At 47.4% G+C, this 15,805-nt stretch overlaps 2 protein-coding genes and 1 non-coding gene across 3 annotated transcripts in view; 1 reads left to right on the top strand and 2 right to left on the bottom strand.

Annotated features, from left to right (window-relative positions):
• Positions 1–15,805, top strand: part of EMG1 (EMG1 N1-specific pseudouridine methyltransferase) — a 370,137-nt gene that overhangs the window by 348,875 nt on the left and 5,457 nt on the right. Inside the window, exon 2 of the mRNA XM_069101595.1 lies at positions 15,188–15,376. Coding sequence (XP_068957696.1) covers positions 15,209–15,376 — 168 coding nt within the window. The 5' untranslated portion in view covers positions 15,188–15,208. The remainder of the gene's footprint in view (positions 1–15,187; positions 15,377–15,805) is intronic.
• Positions 8,918–14,969, bottom strand: PHB2 (prohibitin 2). Its single transcript, XM_069101586.1, has 8 exons — positions 14,632–14,969; positions 14,293–14,377; positions 13,783–13,862; positions 11,410–11,594; positions 10,869–10,998; positions 10,678–10,781; positions 10,131–10,208; positions 8,918–10,042 (listed from the first exon to the last, which is right to left on the bottom strand). The coding sequence occupies exons 1-8, from the start codon at positions 14,756–14,758 to the stop codon at positions 9,962–9,964; spliced, it is 870 nt and encodes a 289-aa protein (XP_068957687.1). The 5' UTR covers positions 14,759–14,969; the 3' UTR covers positions 8,918–9,961.
• On the bottom strand, positions 10,290–10,579 carry LOC138172004 (small nucleolar RNA U89). The gene has a single exon (XR_011171026.1). It is a non-coding gene; the product is annotated as a small nucleolar RNA U89 (small nucleolar RNA).

The following is a 15,805-nucleotide window of genomic DNA, read 5'->3' as shown; positions in this document are numbered from 1 at the left end:
ACCCAGTTCTGGGTTCTGCCCACAGAAGTTTAATCATAGAGTAGTGGGGAGATAGAGACTTGATATTCTAGATAGGTTGGTCTTATCCAGTGTCCTAAGTTCTGTGGTCAGCCCATAACCCTAACCTTGAGATCAAGAAGGATGATTGGAGTAAGAAAGAGAAGCTAATGCAAGTGAAGGAAGTAGAAAGTCATGGAGAAATAGCAAAGGTGGGGTCAGTACAAGATACTATGGAGACCATTCCTTATCTGGGCAGAGGGAGCTATCTAAGTGTGTACAGCATCCAAAGCAAACTCTGCATTGTTGATGGGATGTAGCCAAAGAGAGATGTTAGCACACTTCCTTCCCTCCCCTCCCCTCACTCCCACCCTGCACATCTTTTGCCTTTCCCTAGGGAGAGAGTTGAATGTGTTGTGGGTTATTCATTCACTCCAGACTTTTTGTATCCCTTTGGTATATGGAAGTGTTAGCCTTTGTTCTAAAAGTGCACATGCTTTTCTGAGCCTTTAAATGTGCTAAAACAGCTGATCAATATAAACCCAAACTATTGTATCATTATTTAAATATGTATATATATATATATGAAGATAGAATCTTAACTCTTGTTTTAGAGGTGAGATTTTGGTTCAGGAATAATGAAACTAAGCTTGGGTGTTCAGAGCTATATATTCAACAAAGACAAGCATATTTCTAATGAATGCCATGAAAGAGGGGTTACCCGTGCTCCCATCCCTACAAAAATACTTCTTAAATGTAAGTCTTATAGATTTCTTTTTTTTTTTTTTTGCTTTTTGGAGGGTGGAAGGGAAGGCAGTTGGGGTTAAGTGACTTGCCCAGGGTCACAAGGCTAGTTTTTTGTGTTAAGTGTTTGAGGCTGGATTTGAACTCAGGTCCTCCTGACTCCAGGGCCAGTGCTCTATTCACTGAGCCACCTAGCGGCCCCGCAAGTCTTAAAAATTTGAAAGGAAAACCATACCCCAGAGGAGTGAGGTACTAGGTACCATCCATTACTAGGGAGTAGGAAATAACATTAACTGATAGCTTTCCTAGCTCAGGGTAACAGATCATTCTGCTTTACTCTCCAGCCTCACTTGGTTATAATAGTATGATCTGAAAGCAAATCCATCAAAAACTCCTCTGTGGAGACATCTCCCTGCAACCATCTCCTACAATTCCTTCAGCATGACCTCCCAGATCTTTGAGTGTGTCTGGAGGGTTCCCATTCAGTTCATGGATATACTCACCACTCATGGAAAGGAGTAAGAGAAGGGAGGAGAGTATAAACACTCCTTACTTCAAGGTTTGGGATTATGAATAAGGGAAAGCAAGGAATATGGTCATAGAAATTAATCTCCTTCTCCCCCCTTTCCTTCCCAATGGGATTCATAATATCTGTCAGTTTTAGGATTATATTTCCTTGTGGGTCTTTTCTCTATCCGTGTTCCAGGAGCAGAATCTCACCCACAACTAGTCTTGGGTCCCTGCTGCTGGAGAGCCTGAGACTGGTAGATTGCTTGGGCTCAGGAATTCTGAATTGTAGTAGGGTTGAAGACAAGAGAATGTTGTCACTGAATCTGGCACAAATATAGTGAATTCCCAGGAGCAGAGGGCCACACAGGCTACTTAATGAGGGGCAAAACTTCCCAGGTCAGAACTGGAGCAGATCACAAAGCTTCTGTGCTGATGGGCACTGATATTGACTTTGAGTGGCTACACTTCCAGCCCAAGTGAGTAGGGAAACCTCATCTCAAAAATAAAACCCAACTCATTCATACTGTTGGTCTTACTGACTAATGCCTAATGTCCACCATCCTCTTCCTTGTGGAAGCTTGGGAGTTCAAATCCAAGGTCAACTGGAGAAAGAAAAGAATCTCTGGATGTCTGTGTAGTTCTTGTTGACTTCCATTTATCATGCTGTTTTCTGTCCCAATGGGCACTTGGAGCAGCAGGACAGTCTCAGCAGTCCTTTCTCTGAGTGCGGGGAGGTAGTGAAAAGGGGGAAGGAGTGGGGAGAGAGAGGAGAAAGAGGTGAGAGAGAGAAAGGGAGAGGGGGGGAGAGAAAGAGAAAGAGGGGAGAGAGAGAGAGAGAGAGAGAGAGAGAGAGAGAGAGAGGAAGGGAGAGAGAGAGAGGAAGGGAGAGGAAGGGGGAGAGAGAAAGGAGGGGGGAAAAGACTGTATTGTGGTAGTCTTACTTTGGGTGGGATATGTCATAAATTTTGTTTTGTCATACTCCATGGAAACTTCCTGGGGCTCTGGGTTCCCATAAAGAAAAGTCCATCTTGAAGGAGTAATTGTGCTTATAAAAGGGTTTCCCTAGAGACTTCTACCTTCAAAAATGCAGTTAACTATATTCTCTACCTACTTGCCTCCCGGGCTTCCTTTAATTCCAATGAAAATTCCTTATGTTTACTTTCCCCCAACCCCTCAAAATTCTGGAGCCTTTTCTAGGTTTAATACCTCCTCTTTATTCTGCATATAGCTTGTTTGCATACATTCATATGCATAGTCTTTCCCATTAGATTGTAAGCTCCTTGAGGGCAGGGCCTGTCTTTTGTTTCTTTTTGTATCCCCAGCATTTAGCTTGGCCTGGCACTTAATAAATGTTTATTAATTGATTGATATCTTTCCCAGCCTCCATCTTCATTTGCCTGCTTTTCCTCCCCTCCTCCCAGTGATGAATGCAAGAAGGAACCAGCTTGGTTTTTGTTTTTAACTCAGAACTGTGACTGAAACTGAGTATGTATTTGGGGGATGTGAGGAGGAAGGACTTGTGGAGATGGACACATCCAGAGAGCCTGAGGAGGAAACACATCTGTCTAACTACATGTGAGCATAGAGCCTCTGGGAGAACACAACTAACAGAGTACAGGGAATGTTAGCATCTGTGTTCCAAGCATAGAGTCTAATATTGAGCATCTGCAAATATCTGGGTTAAACCCAACAGCTTGGCCTGATGGTTGCCAGCAGCAATGACCGCATCCAGTTCACTTATTCATTCAACAGCCTTGGAAGGAATACTATGTATAAAACAGTAAGTCAATAAACATGTATTAATTTCTTCCTACGTGCCAAGGATACACAGGGATTATAGTCTAGTAGGGGAGATGACATGCAAGCAATTATAAGATCTATACAGGGGAAATTGAGGGTAATCGAAGAGGGGAGGTGCTAGCAGCAGTGGAGGGTAGAGGAGGATCGTTGGTGGAGGAGAGAAAGACCTCCTGAAGAAGGTGGGATTTAAGCTGAATACTGAAGCCAGGAGACAGAGACACGGAAGGAGAGAATTCCAGGAGAGGGGGACTGCCACCGAAAATAATGGAGTCAGGAGACAGAGTGTCCTGTGTGAAGAACAGTAAGCCCATCATCATTAGTGTATGGAGGGCAGCAAAGTCTAAGAAGACTTGAAATGGGAAGGAGAAAGGTTGTGAAGGACTTTAAAATTTTGTATTTGAATATATATATATATATACATATACATACACATATACACACATATATACACATACACAAATATACATGCACATGTGTATATACACACATGCATATATACATATACACAATGCATATACATACATACATACACACATATATACATATACACAAAAATATGTGATTTTGTATTTGATCTTGGAGGTAATAGGGAACCAGTGGAATTTGATGAGTTGGGGGTGGCATGCGTTGACATGACCTGTGTTTTAGGAACATCACTTTGGTGGCTGATGGATGGGAGTGGGGGGAGACTTTAGTCACAGAAACGACCAGAAGGCTAAGGCAATAGTCCAGGGATGAGACGGTGAGGACCTGTACTAGGGTGGCAGGTAAGTGGAGTGAAGGAGCCATATATGAGAGAAGTTTTGAAGGTAGAAATGATAAGGTTTGGGAACTGAATGAAGATGACTAAAATCGAATCCCTTGCCTTCAAGGAGCAACCAATCTAGAAGAGAGGTGATAGTGTGGATAGAGAATCCACATCTAACTATTGTACAAAACAGAATGTGATTGATCTCATATTAGGGGTACAAACAAATCATTTGAGGTTCATATAAGGTCCATACCCATTTGGTTGCAAGTAGGGGAACAAGGAAGGCTTGATGGGGGAGGGTAGTATTGGGACTTTGAAAGATGACTAAGATTTTAAAGGTAGAGACAGGGAAATAGGGCATTTATTACACAGTATAAATAAAGGAGAGAAGACAAGAAATATAAAGATGAGTTCTGTAAATAGTGAATTTAGTTTAGCTGACATAAAGTATATGAAATAGAATAGAGGGAGATAAAGCTGAAAAGATAGTTTGAATTCAAAGCATAGAGGGTCTTCAATGTTAGACTGGAAGGCATAAACTTTATTTGATAGAAAGTATCTATTTTTGAAAAGAGGAGAGGGGCATGATCAGAAGAAGATTGATCTGACAGAGGTTATAGTATAGATTAGAGGAGGGGAGATTGGAGGCAGGGAGGCCAGTTAGGAGGCTATTCCTTACTCTGGGTCAGACTGAAGTTGGTACAATTAACAGAAATGGGGAAGAGAAAGGACGGGTTGGTCACTCAACAAGCATTTACTAAAGGTATCAACCATTTACCAAAGGTTTGGTCCAAAGAAACAAAACCCTTAACAGGTTTGCCAGAGAACAAAGAGAATGGTGTTCACCTTACCAAAGGTTTGAACAAGGAACAAACAGAATCAGGCTGTACATGGGCTGTAATGTGCTTATTTATTCTTGTTAAGCCAGAGAATCATGTGTGATGGAGTCAGAAAATAATTCTGAACTCAGAGGTGAACAAGCTGAAGGAAGAAGACCTTTTATATACCTATAGCAATCCTGATCAGAATGCCTGTGCCAACCCCAAATTTTAGTATCCATATGTATTAACCATAATATGAGAAAGGAATTTCTTAATAGGCTAGGTTATAAATACAATAAGATGAGAGAATGTCAAGGTGTCCATTGAAATTATTGATTTAGGATGTCTGGATTTTTATCATTAACATGATATAATATAACATAAGAAAAGTCCTATTTTTCAAGATAGGATCCATTTCCAGACACCTTGTCCTTGGTAGGCATAAACAGAAGAGAGCTCCTGGTCAGCTTCATCTGGCCTTGTACTTTCTGACACAGAAAGGGGCATTTGGGGTTCACTGAAACCAAACAAAGAGAGAGCAAAGCAAAGCATGTTTCTTATGTCAGAGCACACAAGCATTATGGTAGGTTAAGCTCAGAGTGAGCCAAAATGTCTTTCTCCTGACTGGCCATTTCATGTTTTAGGCCTTTTTCAGGTGATGGGGGCTCAAAATGGTTCACAAATGCTTCCTGTATGTCAAGCACTGAACTGAGCATTTGGGGTACAAAGAAAGACAGCAAATAGTCCCTATTTACAAGTCTAATGGTTGGTGGGATTGAGTTGAGGTAGGAGGTGATGAGTTCAGTCTTGGACATGCTCAGTTCAAGGTGCTGGATTTATATCCAGGTCATATCCAGAAACCAGTTGGAAGTTCAGGGAGAGACATCAGGGATATGGACATCATCTGCCTAGAGGGAATAATTGAGTTTTCAAACTCTCCTGGGAGGTCCTCAGGTCAAGAAAAGCACTGGAGATTCAGGAAGAAGTAGAGGGGAGGGATAAGAAGGGTGGGTGAAGTTAGTCAGAGGTCATCAGGAAAAGGGCAGTCGAAGACAGGAACAGAAAGATAGCTGTTTTATTGATCACACTGGGTCAAATATATCTACTTAAAAGTCCTGGTCCTGGCAGCAAGGGCAGGTAATAAAGGAAAACCAGACTCCTGTCCTTTTAAAGTCTTTGAGAAATGAGCTGGGTGAAGGGAATCTGAAGTAGGGAGGAAGATAAAAGAAAGGGGAAGGAGAGAAGGAAACTGGGAAGGGAAAGGGTTAAGAGAGTGGAGTGGGGGTGGGGAGAGCCAGCCTATAGCAGGAGGACACACCTGTGTGGCAACCCTTTGCAGGCGTGGCCCAGGTGAGCTAGGCGGCAGAGGGAGGAGGCAAGGTAGAGGCCCTGATGTTAGGCCTGTGGACACAGGGCCTCTGATCCTCCTCTACCATACTGCCCTGGCCCTGAGTGAGAGCAGTCAGGGGTCCGAAGGCAGGTAGGTAAAGGAGGGGCAGAGCAGAGGCTGTTAGGCCTGACTGGCTGAAGAGGAAAGGCAGGCTGATACAGATCTGAAATGGTGGGTGAGGAGAATGGAGCATATTACAGTGGGAATAGGCCTCAGGCCTTGGGGAAAAAGTAGAAGAGATTGTGGGAGAGGATTGGGGTTTGTGGATGGTGGAAGAGTCTGGTAAGTGACTCCTCTGACCCCCGCTTGGGCCTTCAGCATTTTCCGACATCTTGGAGGGTGCTGAGTGGGGCTGGGGTGGGGATGATACTACTAGAAGGTAAATGAGCCCAACGAGTACCTGCCGGTGTCCCAGATAGTGTGTTAATTATGAGGCAAGGGACTTCCTTGGCCTCTTTCTAGCAGCAGACAGCCAGCACAGCTTTGGGTCATGGGTCTGCTTCTGTCTCGCTGCCTGGATTTAACCGTACCTGTCTCTTACTCAGGACTGGTGGCCCCAACATCGTCCCTCATCTTGGGCAGGCTGGGACTGGTGCCCCGTCTTACCCAGTAGTGTTTGGGTGCTGGTTGGGAATCTCTAATACTGCCGGGTAATGATGGAGGTCCTTTCCTACTCATTGCCACAGGCCCTAAGCCTAGGAACAGGATGTCAACGCTTTCCCCAACCCCAACATGGGCACAGGTTTTTCCTTTTGGTTTCTGATCTGAAGGGAAGACTGGCTGGTTTTAGAGGGGACACAGTGGGACAGCAACTCTCCCACTGTGACTGGTCAGCTTTCCCTGAGGTCTGTGATTGGTAGACCCCTGATTTCTACAACCCATGACTCACCAGAAATTATGTAGGCTTGGTGTTTGTGATTTGCTTTAGTTCTTCCTAGAGACTCCCAACTAACCACAGAGAGACTAGAGATCCTTGTTGTGATTGGTCAGCTCTGGCCCTGGATGTGCCCAGCTGGCCAGCTCTGGGGCCATCTTCCAGTGCAGTGTTGGATCATGAAGCTTCTAACACTGTCTGGTAAAGATGCCCTCCGGGTTGGTTCTCCCTTCGATGACTTTTGACCTGGTGATCTTCAGGGAGATCTGGGATCCATTGAGGTCCCTATTCATGATCTCTGACCCTTCATCTGTTAGAGTATTAGGATATTAGAGTATAGGGGTTGGGGGACTGCTCAAGATCTCAGCTGTGCAGTAGTCTGGACCATCCTTGTAAAAAGACAGCTGCCCAGTGTGTGGGGCAGGGCTCTGCCTCTATCTTCAGCTGGAATTCATGCAGCCTTCCCCTGGATCAATGTCCTTTCATCAAAGGATCCCCTCTGCTCTTTGTTGTGGTAGAGAATTAAATGAAAAAAAAAAAAGAAAAAAGAGGGATATGGGATATGGGCAATTAATGTCTATAGTATTTAGAAATTAACTTTGCTAATTTTAGTTTCTCTAGGATTATCTAGCTTCATTCTTGGAAGCATTTTCTCTCAAGAAATACAGGTGCCTGATCCTTGGAGTGAAGACAACCAGATTCACTAGACATCAACATTGGGGCTGTAGGGGAGGACATTCCCCAGAAGGCCACAAGAATCTTAAATTGGCAGGGACCAAGCCAGGTTAGCTAAATGAATTGAGACAGATATGTAAGCAATATGAGGCTGTTGTCCAAGATGAGTTATTACACTCCCTGGGGGCTTGAACTGGGCATATGGAACACCAGGCCAATGAATGTCAGTACCACAGTAAGGCTAAACGATAATTGAGGACAGATCTATTCTGTGCTTGAATGACATTTGAGGAGGGATGACATGCCCCTTCTGAATATTAAGTCTTATATTCATGGGGAAAGAACTCCAAAGTGTAACCAAGCAAAGCTATTCTCTGGAACTTTTAAACAGAGCCAAGTACTCAACAAAGTACTTGGATAAATAAATGCTCGGGCCTCCTAGTTCCTCCACTCACTGTTAAGAACAGAAGCACACCATGCACATACTGTAGTGGAACCCCAGGCTCAAGCAGATGACCTAGTCTTTAAGTATTAATGCCCCATTCTAATTTTGTATCAACAACTTCACTCCTCTCAAAAATCAGATATTTATTGAACACCTACCATGTGCTGGACACCCAGCCCATTTCTTTTGCTCCAAAATGGAGAGGCTATTTCTACTATATACTCTTGTGGGGCCATTGTGAGGAAAACGTTTGCAAATCTTCCTGGTTTGTCCTAAGGTGCTAAGGTAGGTGGAAGCTACGTATTGTTCCTTGGGTGGGCTTGGCAGAGATGACTGTGGATAGTCATCCTAGGATAGAGAAGATTCTCTGTAGTCTAGGTTTTTGTTTTTCTCATACATTTCATTTAATCCATATAATTCCAATGAAGCCAAATTTTATCTCCAAATCTCATGTATTAAGAAATATCAGAGAAAGTGTAACTTTGTGCCCAGTTTTAGTTAACTAGTGTGTGCCTAGCCTTCTCCCAAGTGAACTGTATAGACAGGCTTTTAGACAGGAAGTATGTATCTGACTTCTCTGTCCCAACACCCACAAAGGGAAAGTATCTGGCAAACAATATGGGGCAGTCCACCAGCAACTGGGTTCAGCAAAGCTGCAGCTGCTCACATCTCAAGAAAGGAGTGGTGGAGCTGGTGCTCAGAACTCCCAAACCAGGATCTGGTTAATGCTCATCTGTGCCCCACACCCATGCTGACTTCTGCTTAGAGGGGTCCCCACCTTGCCAGATCACTGAGCCTGGGCTGAACTCTTTGCACCCCCTGCTGGTGAAATGAAGAAGTGCACCTGATCAGCTCTGCTCCCAGCATTAATGGGTGGGAGGAAGTCAAGCAGATCCTGAACTGCGCTGGATTCCATTTAAGTAATAAAAATTTATTGAGAATTCCTGGGATAGCTGTTATCTCCTCCTGGCCTTGGAGGAAAACCAGCTAGAGAGGAAATCACTGAGAAATCACACAGTCCTTATACCCCAGGCCCCCAGCAAAATATGGGGTGGGGGTTAGGGAAAGGAACATCTGTCAGTCTTCATTTATCCAACGAGTGGGGAAGGGATGGTGTGATGGTGGAGGAAAGTCACATGATGGTGGGGTGAGGGAGGTGGACCCATCTGCCGGCTCATCCAAGACTAACTCAGGAAGGAAGAGATCATCTTTCTCTTGATGTCAGGAGGACGTCTCTATTTCTTGCCCTTGATAAGGCTGTCACTATAGAGAGGGGAGAGTGGTCAGAGACACAGAGGTATAAGGCAACTCTGAGAGACACCTCACTCAGTTTCCACAAAAAGGCTAGTGAAATAAGGCCAACCTCAGGAGTTATACCCAAGCTGGGGATGCTGGGGTCTCAGGAGAACCCTTCATGCACAAGTGTTAGCTGTAGGGCGATTCTCACTGTATCCCCACCTCCAACAAGATCCTTCACCCACAACACAGTCACAACTCACCTTCCTCTGTAGTAGCGCGTAGAGAAGAGGCAGACATACAAAGAGAAAGACATAGTTTAATATCTTTTAGCTTCAAACAGTACTATGTCCTACCCCACACCCAGCAGCTCTCCCCTAACAAGACTAAGGACAGGTGATGAGGGTTTGACCCTGAGGACCCAGCCTCTCATCTTGTCACCACTCCTACCATCCCCTCCCCCAAAGTCAGAGATCCAAATCTTGCCTGGGGGAAAGATGATCTGCTATCACTGTCCTGGCTGTTCCCTCCACTTCTAAGTACATCATGATTCTCTACTTCTATCATAAAAACCTCAAGGTTGTTACAAATCTTTCTCACGAAGGCACCAAGACGGTGATTTTGCTCAAGGTCACAGTGCACTGAGGACTAGAACTGTGGAGATGCCAAAGCTCTGCTTTCTAGGGCCCCTGGATGGATGTGCTTATGTGCACGCTTCTCACCGAGTGAAGCTTTCATCCTGCAAGTTCAGCACAAGGTTATCAGCAGTGAGATAGATTCGGTTCTGAGATGTGGCGATCTGGAGACAAGGGAAAGGCATGAGCCACCAGCCAAGCTCTCAGCCTTCTCTGCCCTCCCCTCTTCCCTGCCCTGCTTCCCACACGTACAGTTTTGGAGATATTCTGGGCAGCTCGGATCTTCCGAAGTTTGATGTAGCCAGGGTTCTTGCTCAGAGCTTCCCCGAGGTAAACAGCAGTTAAGGAGCCACAGAAACAGGCCAGACGTCATTGTCCTTATCCTGCCTCACGCTCCTCCCTCTCTGGGGCTGTCAGATCTAGGGGTTTGCGCTCAGACCCCACCAGTGCCTCTGCTTTCGCCCTGACCCCACCTGTGGGCCCCTGCTTGATATAGCTGCCAGGAACTGGAGGCAGCCACTGGAAACCAAGGGGCCTGAGCAATTCTGTCGATCTGGCTTTACAGCAGGGGTCCAAGCCTCTGCACCCCAACCAAGATTCCAGACCCCCACCATTGTGATCCCTCTAATCTTCCCCCTCCCCCTGGGGGAGCCAGGAGCAGAAGGCATGGAGGTCGCATTCGCCTTGGAATCATCACCCAGCCAGTCAGGAAGGAGGTGACTGTCACTGGTCCTTTAGGGACCAATGCCTAACAGACAGACAAACACAGACACACAGACACACTCTGCAACAGGGATATCATTTTGGCAGCCTCAGCTTCACCCTCAGCTTGGACGATCTTTTGCCGCTGCTCCTGTTTTGCCTTTTCCACCAGAAACTGAGCCCGCTGGGCCTCCTGCTGGGCTGTGGTGAGGACAGAGATGGGAGGTACCATTGGCCCTTCTGTCCCAACACTGGGCAGCACCCCCTGAATTCACCTACAGGACTCACCCACTTGCTTGGCCTCCACCGCAGCTGTGTATTCTCTGCTGAAGCTCAGTTCTGTGATGGCCACATCGTCCAGAATGAGGCTGAAGTCCTTGGCCCGCTCTGTCAGCTCCCGACGGATCAACAAGGACACCTGGGGGTGGGAAGGCCCAGCAAGTGGTGAAGTAGTGATAACAGAGAGATTACTGCTGTAACAACCTAGAACTTAGCTTGGTTCTGCCTTGGTTCTAATGGGTCTTTAGCACCCGCTAAGTCAGGGTAAGCCTGTGTGTGGAGCCTCTGATTTGTGGTTGTATAAGCTTTTTGGGTCTCATGTTGTCTCTGGAGTATTACTGGCCCCCTCCTCATCCCCAGTCCCCTAATCTAGTCACTGCTCTCCTGCTCCTTCCCACTTGTGCAAAGGATTCAGATATTTCCAAGCTGCCTCTACAGAAATTAAGAACCTGGATACAACTCTTCCCTAGCAGATGAACTTTGGTTAGGCAGGGGATTCAAATTATTAATGCTGACGACCTTAGGCAGGTAGAAGTGGCAGGGGTCAGACCTGGGCCCGCTGTGTGATCAGCTGTGAGGCATTAAACTTGGCCACCACACTCTTGAGCACCTCGTTGACAATAGAGGGCAACACACGCTCCTCATAGTCCAACCCTAGGCGCTGATACATGCTGGGCAGCTCCAGGGCATTGGGTCGGGAGAGCACTCGAAGGGAGATGTTCACCATCTGAAGGTCTTGGTGGGAACAGAGAAAGTGTTAGTCAGGACTTGGGGATTCTCCTCTCCTCACTCAAACATGCTGCCCTGAGCACTCTCTCATATTCTCTTTAGTGCCTCACGATGCTGGGGACACAAAGCACGGGATTTTTTCAGCACCTAGTTTGGTACTTGGTACCAGATACTTCATAACCACCTGCTAAATCAAATCATTCAGTTTGATTTACTTGATCAAGAGAGTAGACAGAATCTTTTCTTCCTCTAAATACAGAGAGGAGACCTGAGAGTTGCATTAAAGAATGTGGAGACAAGCTCAGCTCTAGTGGCCAATTACCAAAGTACCTCTAGGGAGTGCAATGAACTCTAAACCAGGTTTGGAAGGAGGGCAAGTGTACAAGGTGTTTGGAAGAGAGAAAGGACATGCTTATGCATTCACAGACATTTACGTAGCACCTGAGGCAAGGTCTCTTACATACTCTCAATACATGTGCAGGAAGTAAGATGTGGACACAAATGCAAGTAATGAATAACATGTTGTACTGTTGCTATATAGCACAGTAAAAGCTCTCAGCCGGCAGAAATGGAGGAGGTCACTCCAAGCCTAAGAGCACTTCATATAGGGCTGATACTGGTTGGATTAAACTCAATCAGTGGAGGGAATGGCTTAAGCAGTTCAAGACAGTAAGCAGAAGCACCTACGATGCACAGAAAACTGATGGAGTTTCAAAACTAAGGACAAGAGTAAAGAGTCCGAATGAAAGAAGAGGCAGACTTGAACTCAAGCATGGTCCCAAATCTCACTTTAGAAACTTACTACCTGCATGACATCATTAAATCTGTTTCCTTGTACATGAAAAGTACTTTGCAACAATGTGAACGACGATGAAGGAGCTGGCCTTGGAATAGCTAGAACTTCAATGGAAAAGGGAGAGGGGGTATCACTGTTGACTCAGAGTCCAGTATTGGTAAACCTATGGAAGTGGGAAATGCCAGAATACATGGGTCTGAAAAAGGACTAGACAGATTTTGTGGTGCAAATTGTGGCAGGCTCTAAATGGAAATTATTATTCAGCAATAAAAGCTCATGTTTATATTGTTTTTTAAGGTTTGCAAAACACTTTAAATGTCTGACCCTCAAAACAACCTTGTGAGGTAGAGGCTAGTATTGCCTTCATTTCATGGGTGAGGAAACAGGTTCAGAGGGGTAACTAACTGGCCCAGGGTCATTCAGCTAGTTAAGTGTCTCAGAAAGTATTCCTACCTAATCCTGTCTAGGTCCACATTGTTTCCACAATGCCATGCTACTTTCTCGGGATGCATCTGTAATCTCTGGAGGAATGGCATGACTAGATCTATTATCAATGGAAGGTTATTCTAATAGCAGCCCAGTTACCCTCTTTGAGGAGAAAAGCGCAGGTAGAAGGCTTGTTTGAAAGCCATCAGTTCAGGCAGGCCTAGACTAGAAGATGTCTAGATATTACGAAATGAGAAAAGAAGCAAGAGATCTGAAATTTAATTTAACAATTAACTTGATTTGAAGAGAAGTCCTATAGGTGGTTTGAGCTTTGTTTAGAGCTATATTGGCCTGGGAGTCAGAAGACCCCAGTTCTAATGACATAACCTGGGTCTCACTCAGTTTCTTCGAAGTGACGGGTTGTACTTGAGATAATCTCTAAAGTCCTTTATAGTTCTATTAATTCAGGACTCACAACAGAAAGGCAGAGTAGGTATACCCACCCACCTTACTGTTGGGAATATAAAGTTTACTCTATGGGCAACCAGGAGCCAACAAAAATTTCTGAAAAGAGAAGCAACATAATCAGTGTCGCCTAAAGGGGAGAACATTGCAAATGGGGAAGATTAGTTTATCAGTCTACCTCTAAATTTCTCATGAAAATAACAATCCAGGTGAGAGGTATGGACATCCTGAAAGAACAGAAAGAGCCTGAGGCGTGTTAGTGACTGGCAACAAGTGTGGCTAAGTGCAGAGATGAGGAGGCAGAGATGGCAGCTGGGGGCTGGGCAAGTGATGGAAGAGCCTTAATGTAGCTGCTACATTGTTTACGTGTGATGCAAGAGGTCTCCCACCTTCATATCCAAAGTGTAGAAACCATCTTCGCTGTGGTCTCTCCTGCACAAGTTACACACTTTAACCTCTTCTGGACCCACCTCCTTCCCCTCCCTGCCTCCGGGTGCTCAGACCCACCTTTGGAGCCTGTGGGAGAAGAGATCTTGCGGGGCCGGGCACGAATGTCATAGATGATGGGGTACTGGAACCAGGGGATCCTGGGGGTGAGGAGGGACGGGAAGAAGCTAGGTCATGGGGGGCTCATGGAGGGTCCTGTCATCCCTCACCCATCTAGACACCTGAATCCCATTCATACTTTCCCCTTCAAGATACAGAAAGGAGGTTAAAGAGATGAATCCCTCTTCTCTCCATTACCCTACTGAACCCTTTCACAGAAGTTACAAATCCCTCAGGCCCTCTGAATGAGCATTTAAACAGGAACAAGATCTAACGGGGAAATCCTGGGGGACCCCTTGGCAATACCCATAAGACAATGCAGATGGACAGTAACTGACGTCTCTGTGATGCTCTTTGGGGGTTGGGGTAGAGGAGGAGAGGAGAGAGAAAACACGGAATGCAGGTGGCTTTGCCCAGGGCTGAGAACAAAATCCGGGCATCCTACCTTGTATTCCCGTCCCCACCATTTACCTGAAATGCAGTCCTTCTGCGAGGATTGTGTCCTGCTGTACACCCCCAATTCGGTTAAAGAAAATGGCTCTTTGCCCACCTTCCACTACAAGGGGGGAGGAGAAGGTTGAAAGAATCAAGAAGGAAAAAACGCAGGGTGGCGGGTCATGGGAGGAAGGACGGCTGGGGAGGGGCAGGGGGTGTGTGCACGCGACTGGGGGGATCCCGGCCCGGGAGACTGGGGCACGTGAGCTAGAGCGGGGCTGCCGGGGCCTCAAGGACAGGTCAAAGTTCTCGGTTGCCGAGGGGGGCGGGGCGGGGCAAGCATCCACGTGGGGGGCCCCTTCCCGCCTCTCTCACCAGTGAACACAGACTCTCGGACTCCGTAGGCCACGGCCCCGGCCCCGAGCAGCAGCTTCAGCGCTGTGCCCATGCCTCGGGGCCCGGCAGGCAGCCGTCCCGCGAAGTCCTTCAGGTTCTGGGCCATGTCTGCTCCCTGGCGCCGCGGCGGGGAACTAGGCCGGGGATGCGACCGCTTCTCCCCTTGCCCTTCCGCAGCCCCCGGCCCTGGCCCTGGCCGGTGCTGCCTCTCCCGGGATCCGCACCCCTCACACGAGGCTCCGCTACTTGCTCGGCTCCTCCCAGGAGAAAGGGCACCGGAAGAGTGCTGCCTCCTAAACTCTCCCCCTATTTCCGGAGAGGACACGAACTTCGGGCACCGCCTCCACGGAAGTTGCCTCCCCTCCTTCCCGTGGCCCAGTCTTCCGGGGAGGGCGCCTTAGCCAGGGCAGCATTCCCCAGGTTCGTGTGCCCTCTTCAAAGATGGTGACCGGAAGTTACGGAGTCCTGGCGGAAGTCGTTGCGTCCCCGCGCCCGTTTCTGGAGAGGCATCCTGGGTAAAGTTTGCGCCATTTCCAATCCTGTGCCCGGTTGCAAGATGGCGGCGCCCAGTGATGGTTTCCAGGCACGTGAACGGCGCATTCGGGAGCCGGAGCGAGACTGGGATGCGGCGGAGGCCAAACGGCCCCGCCTCGGAGCGGGAAGCAAAAGCGGGGGCCGGCGGCTCGTGGTGGTGCTGGAAGGGGCCAGCCTGGAGACCGTCAAGGTATCGTGGAAAAGGAGAGGAAGGGAGCGGACCCGGGGCTAGAGCCCGGGGTCCCAGCCTTGGAGCAGGGACTCGCTGTTCTCTGTGGGGGGAGGGAACGGAAAGACCAGTGGAGGCGGGGGGGAGGGGCGGCGGCGGCTCTTTCCCCCCTCCCGCTGCGCTCGAATTAGGGGGAGTTGTGGAGTCTCGTTTCCCCGTTTCCCCAGCCCACGTAAGGCACTGACTCACGGTGTCGTGGATCTTCTTTGGAATTGAAGGCGTTAGGGTAACTCCTGCCCCCCACCCCCCAGACCAAAGCCTTGGAGTTGCAAAGACCTCGGTTCAGATGCTGCAGCAGAAACATACTGGCTACTTGATCCTGGGAAATGTAGCTGGAACTCTCAGTGCCGCAGGCAAGTCTCTGACACCAAAAGGTGGACCCCCCCCCCC

The sequence above is a fragment of the Petaurus breviceps genome, unplaced genomic scaffold (assembly GCF_028583685.1).
Source record: "Petaurus breviceps papuanus isolate PSGF00001 unplaced genomic scaffold, PetGlider_PUasm1.0 470, whole genome shotgun sequence".
Lineage (NCBI taxonomy): Eukaryota > Metazoa > Chordata > Mammalia > Diprotodontia > Petauridae > Petaurus > Petaurus breviceps.
This window is presented reverse-complemented; position numbering and strand designations above follow the sequence as displayed.

Bases quoted from the DNA above. Each gene is read 5' to 3' on its own strand.
- PHB2 (XM_069101586.1), bottom strand. From the start codon at position 14,758: ATGGCCCAGAACCTGAAGGACTTCGCGGGACGGCTGCCTGCCGGGCCC. The intron at 10,999-11,409 runs GTCTGACCCCTG...TCCCACCCCCAG, and splicing joins TGATCACACAGCGGGCCCAG to GTGTCCTTGTTGATCCGTCG. The intron at 10,782-10,868 runs GTGAGTCCTGTA...TCCTCACCACAG, and splicing joins GGTGGAGGCCAAGCAAGTGG to CCCAGCAGGAGGCCCAGCGG.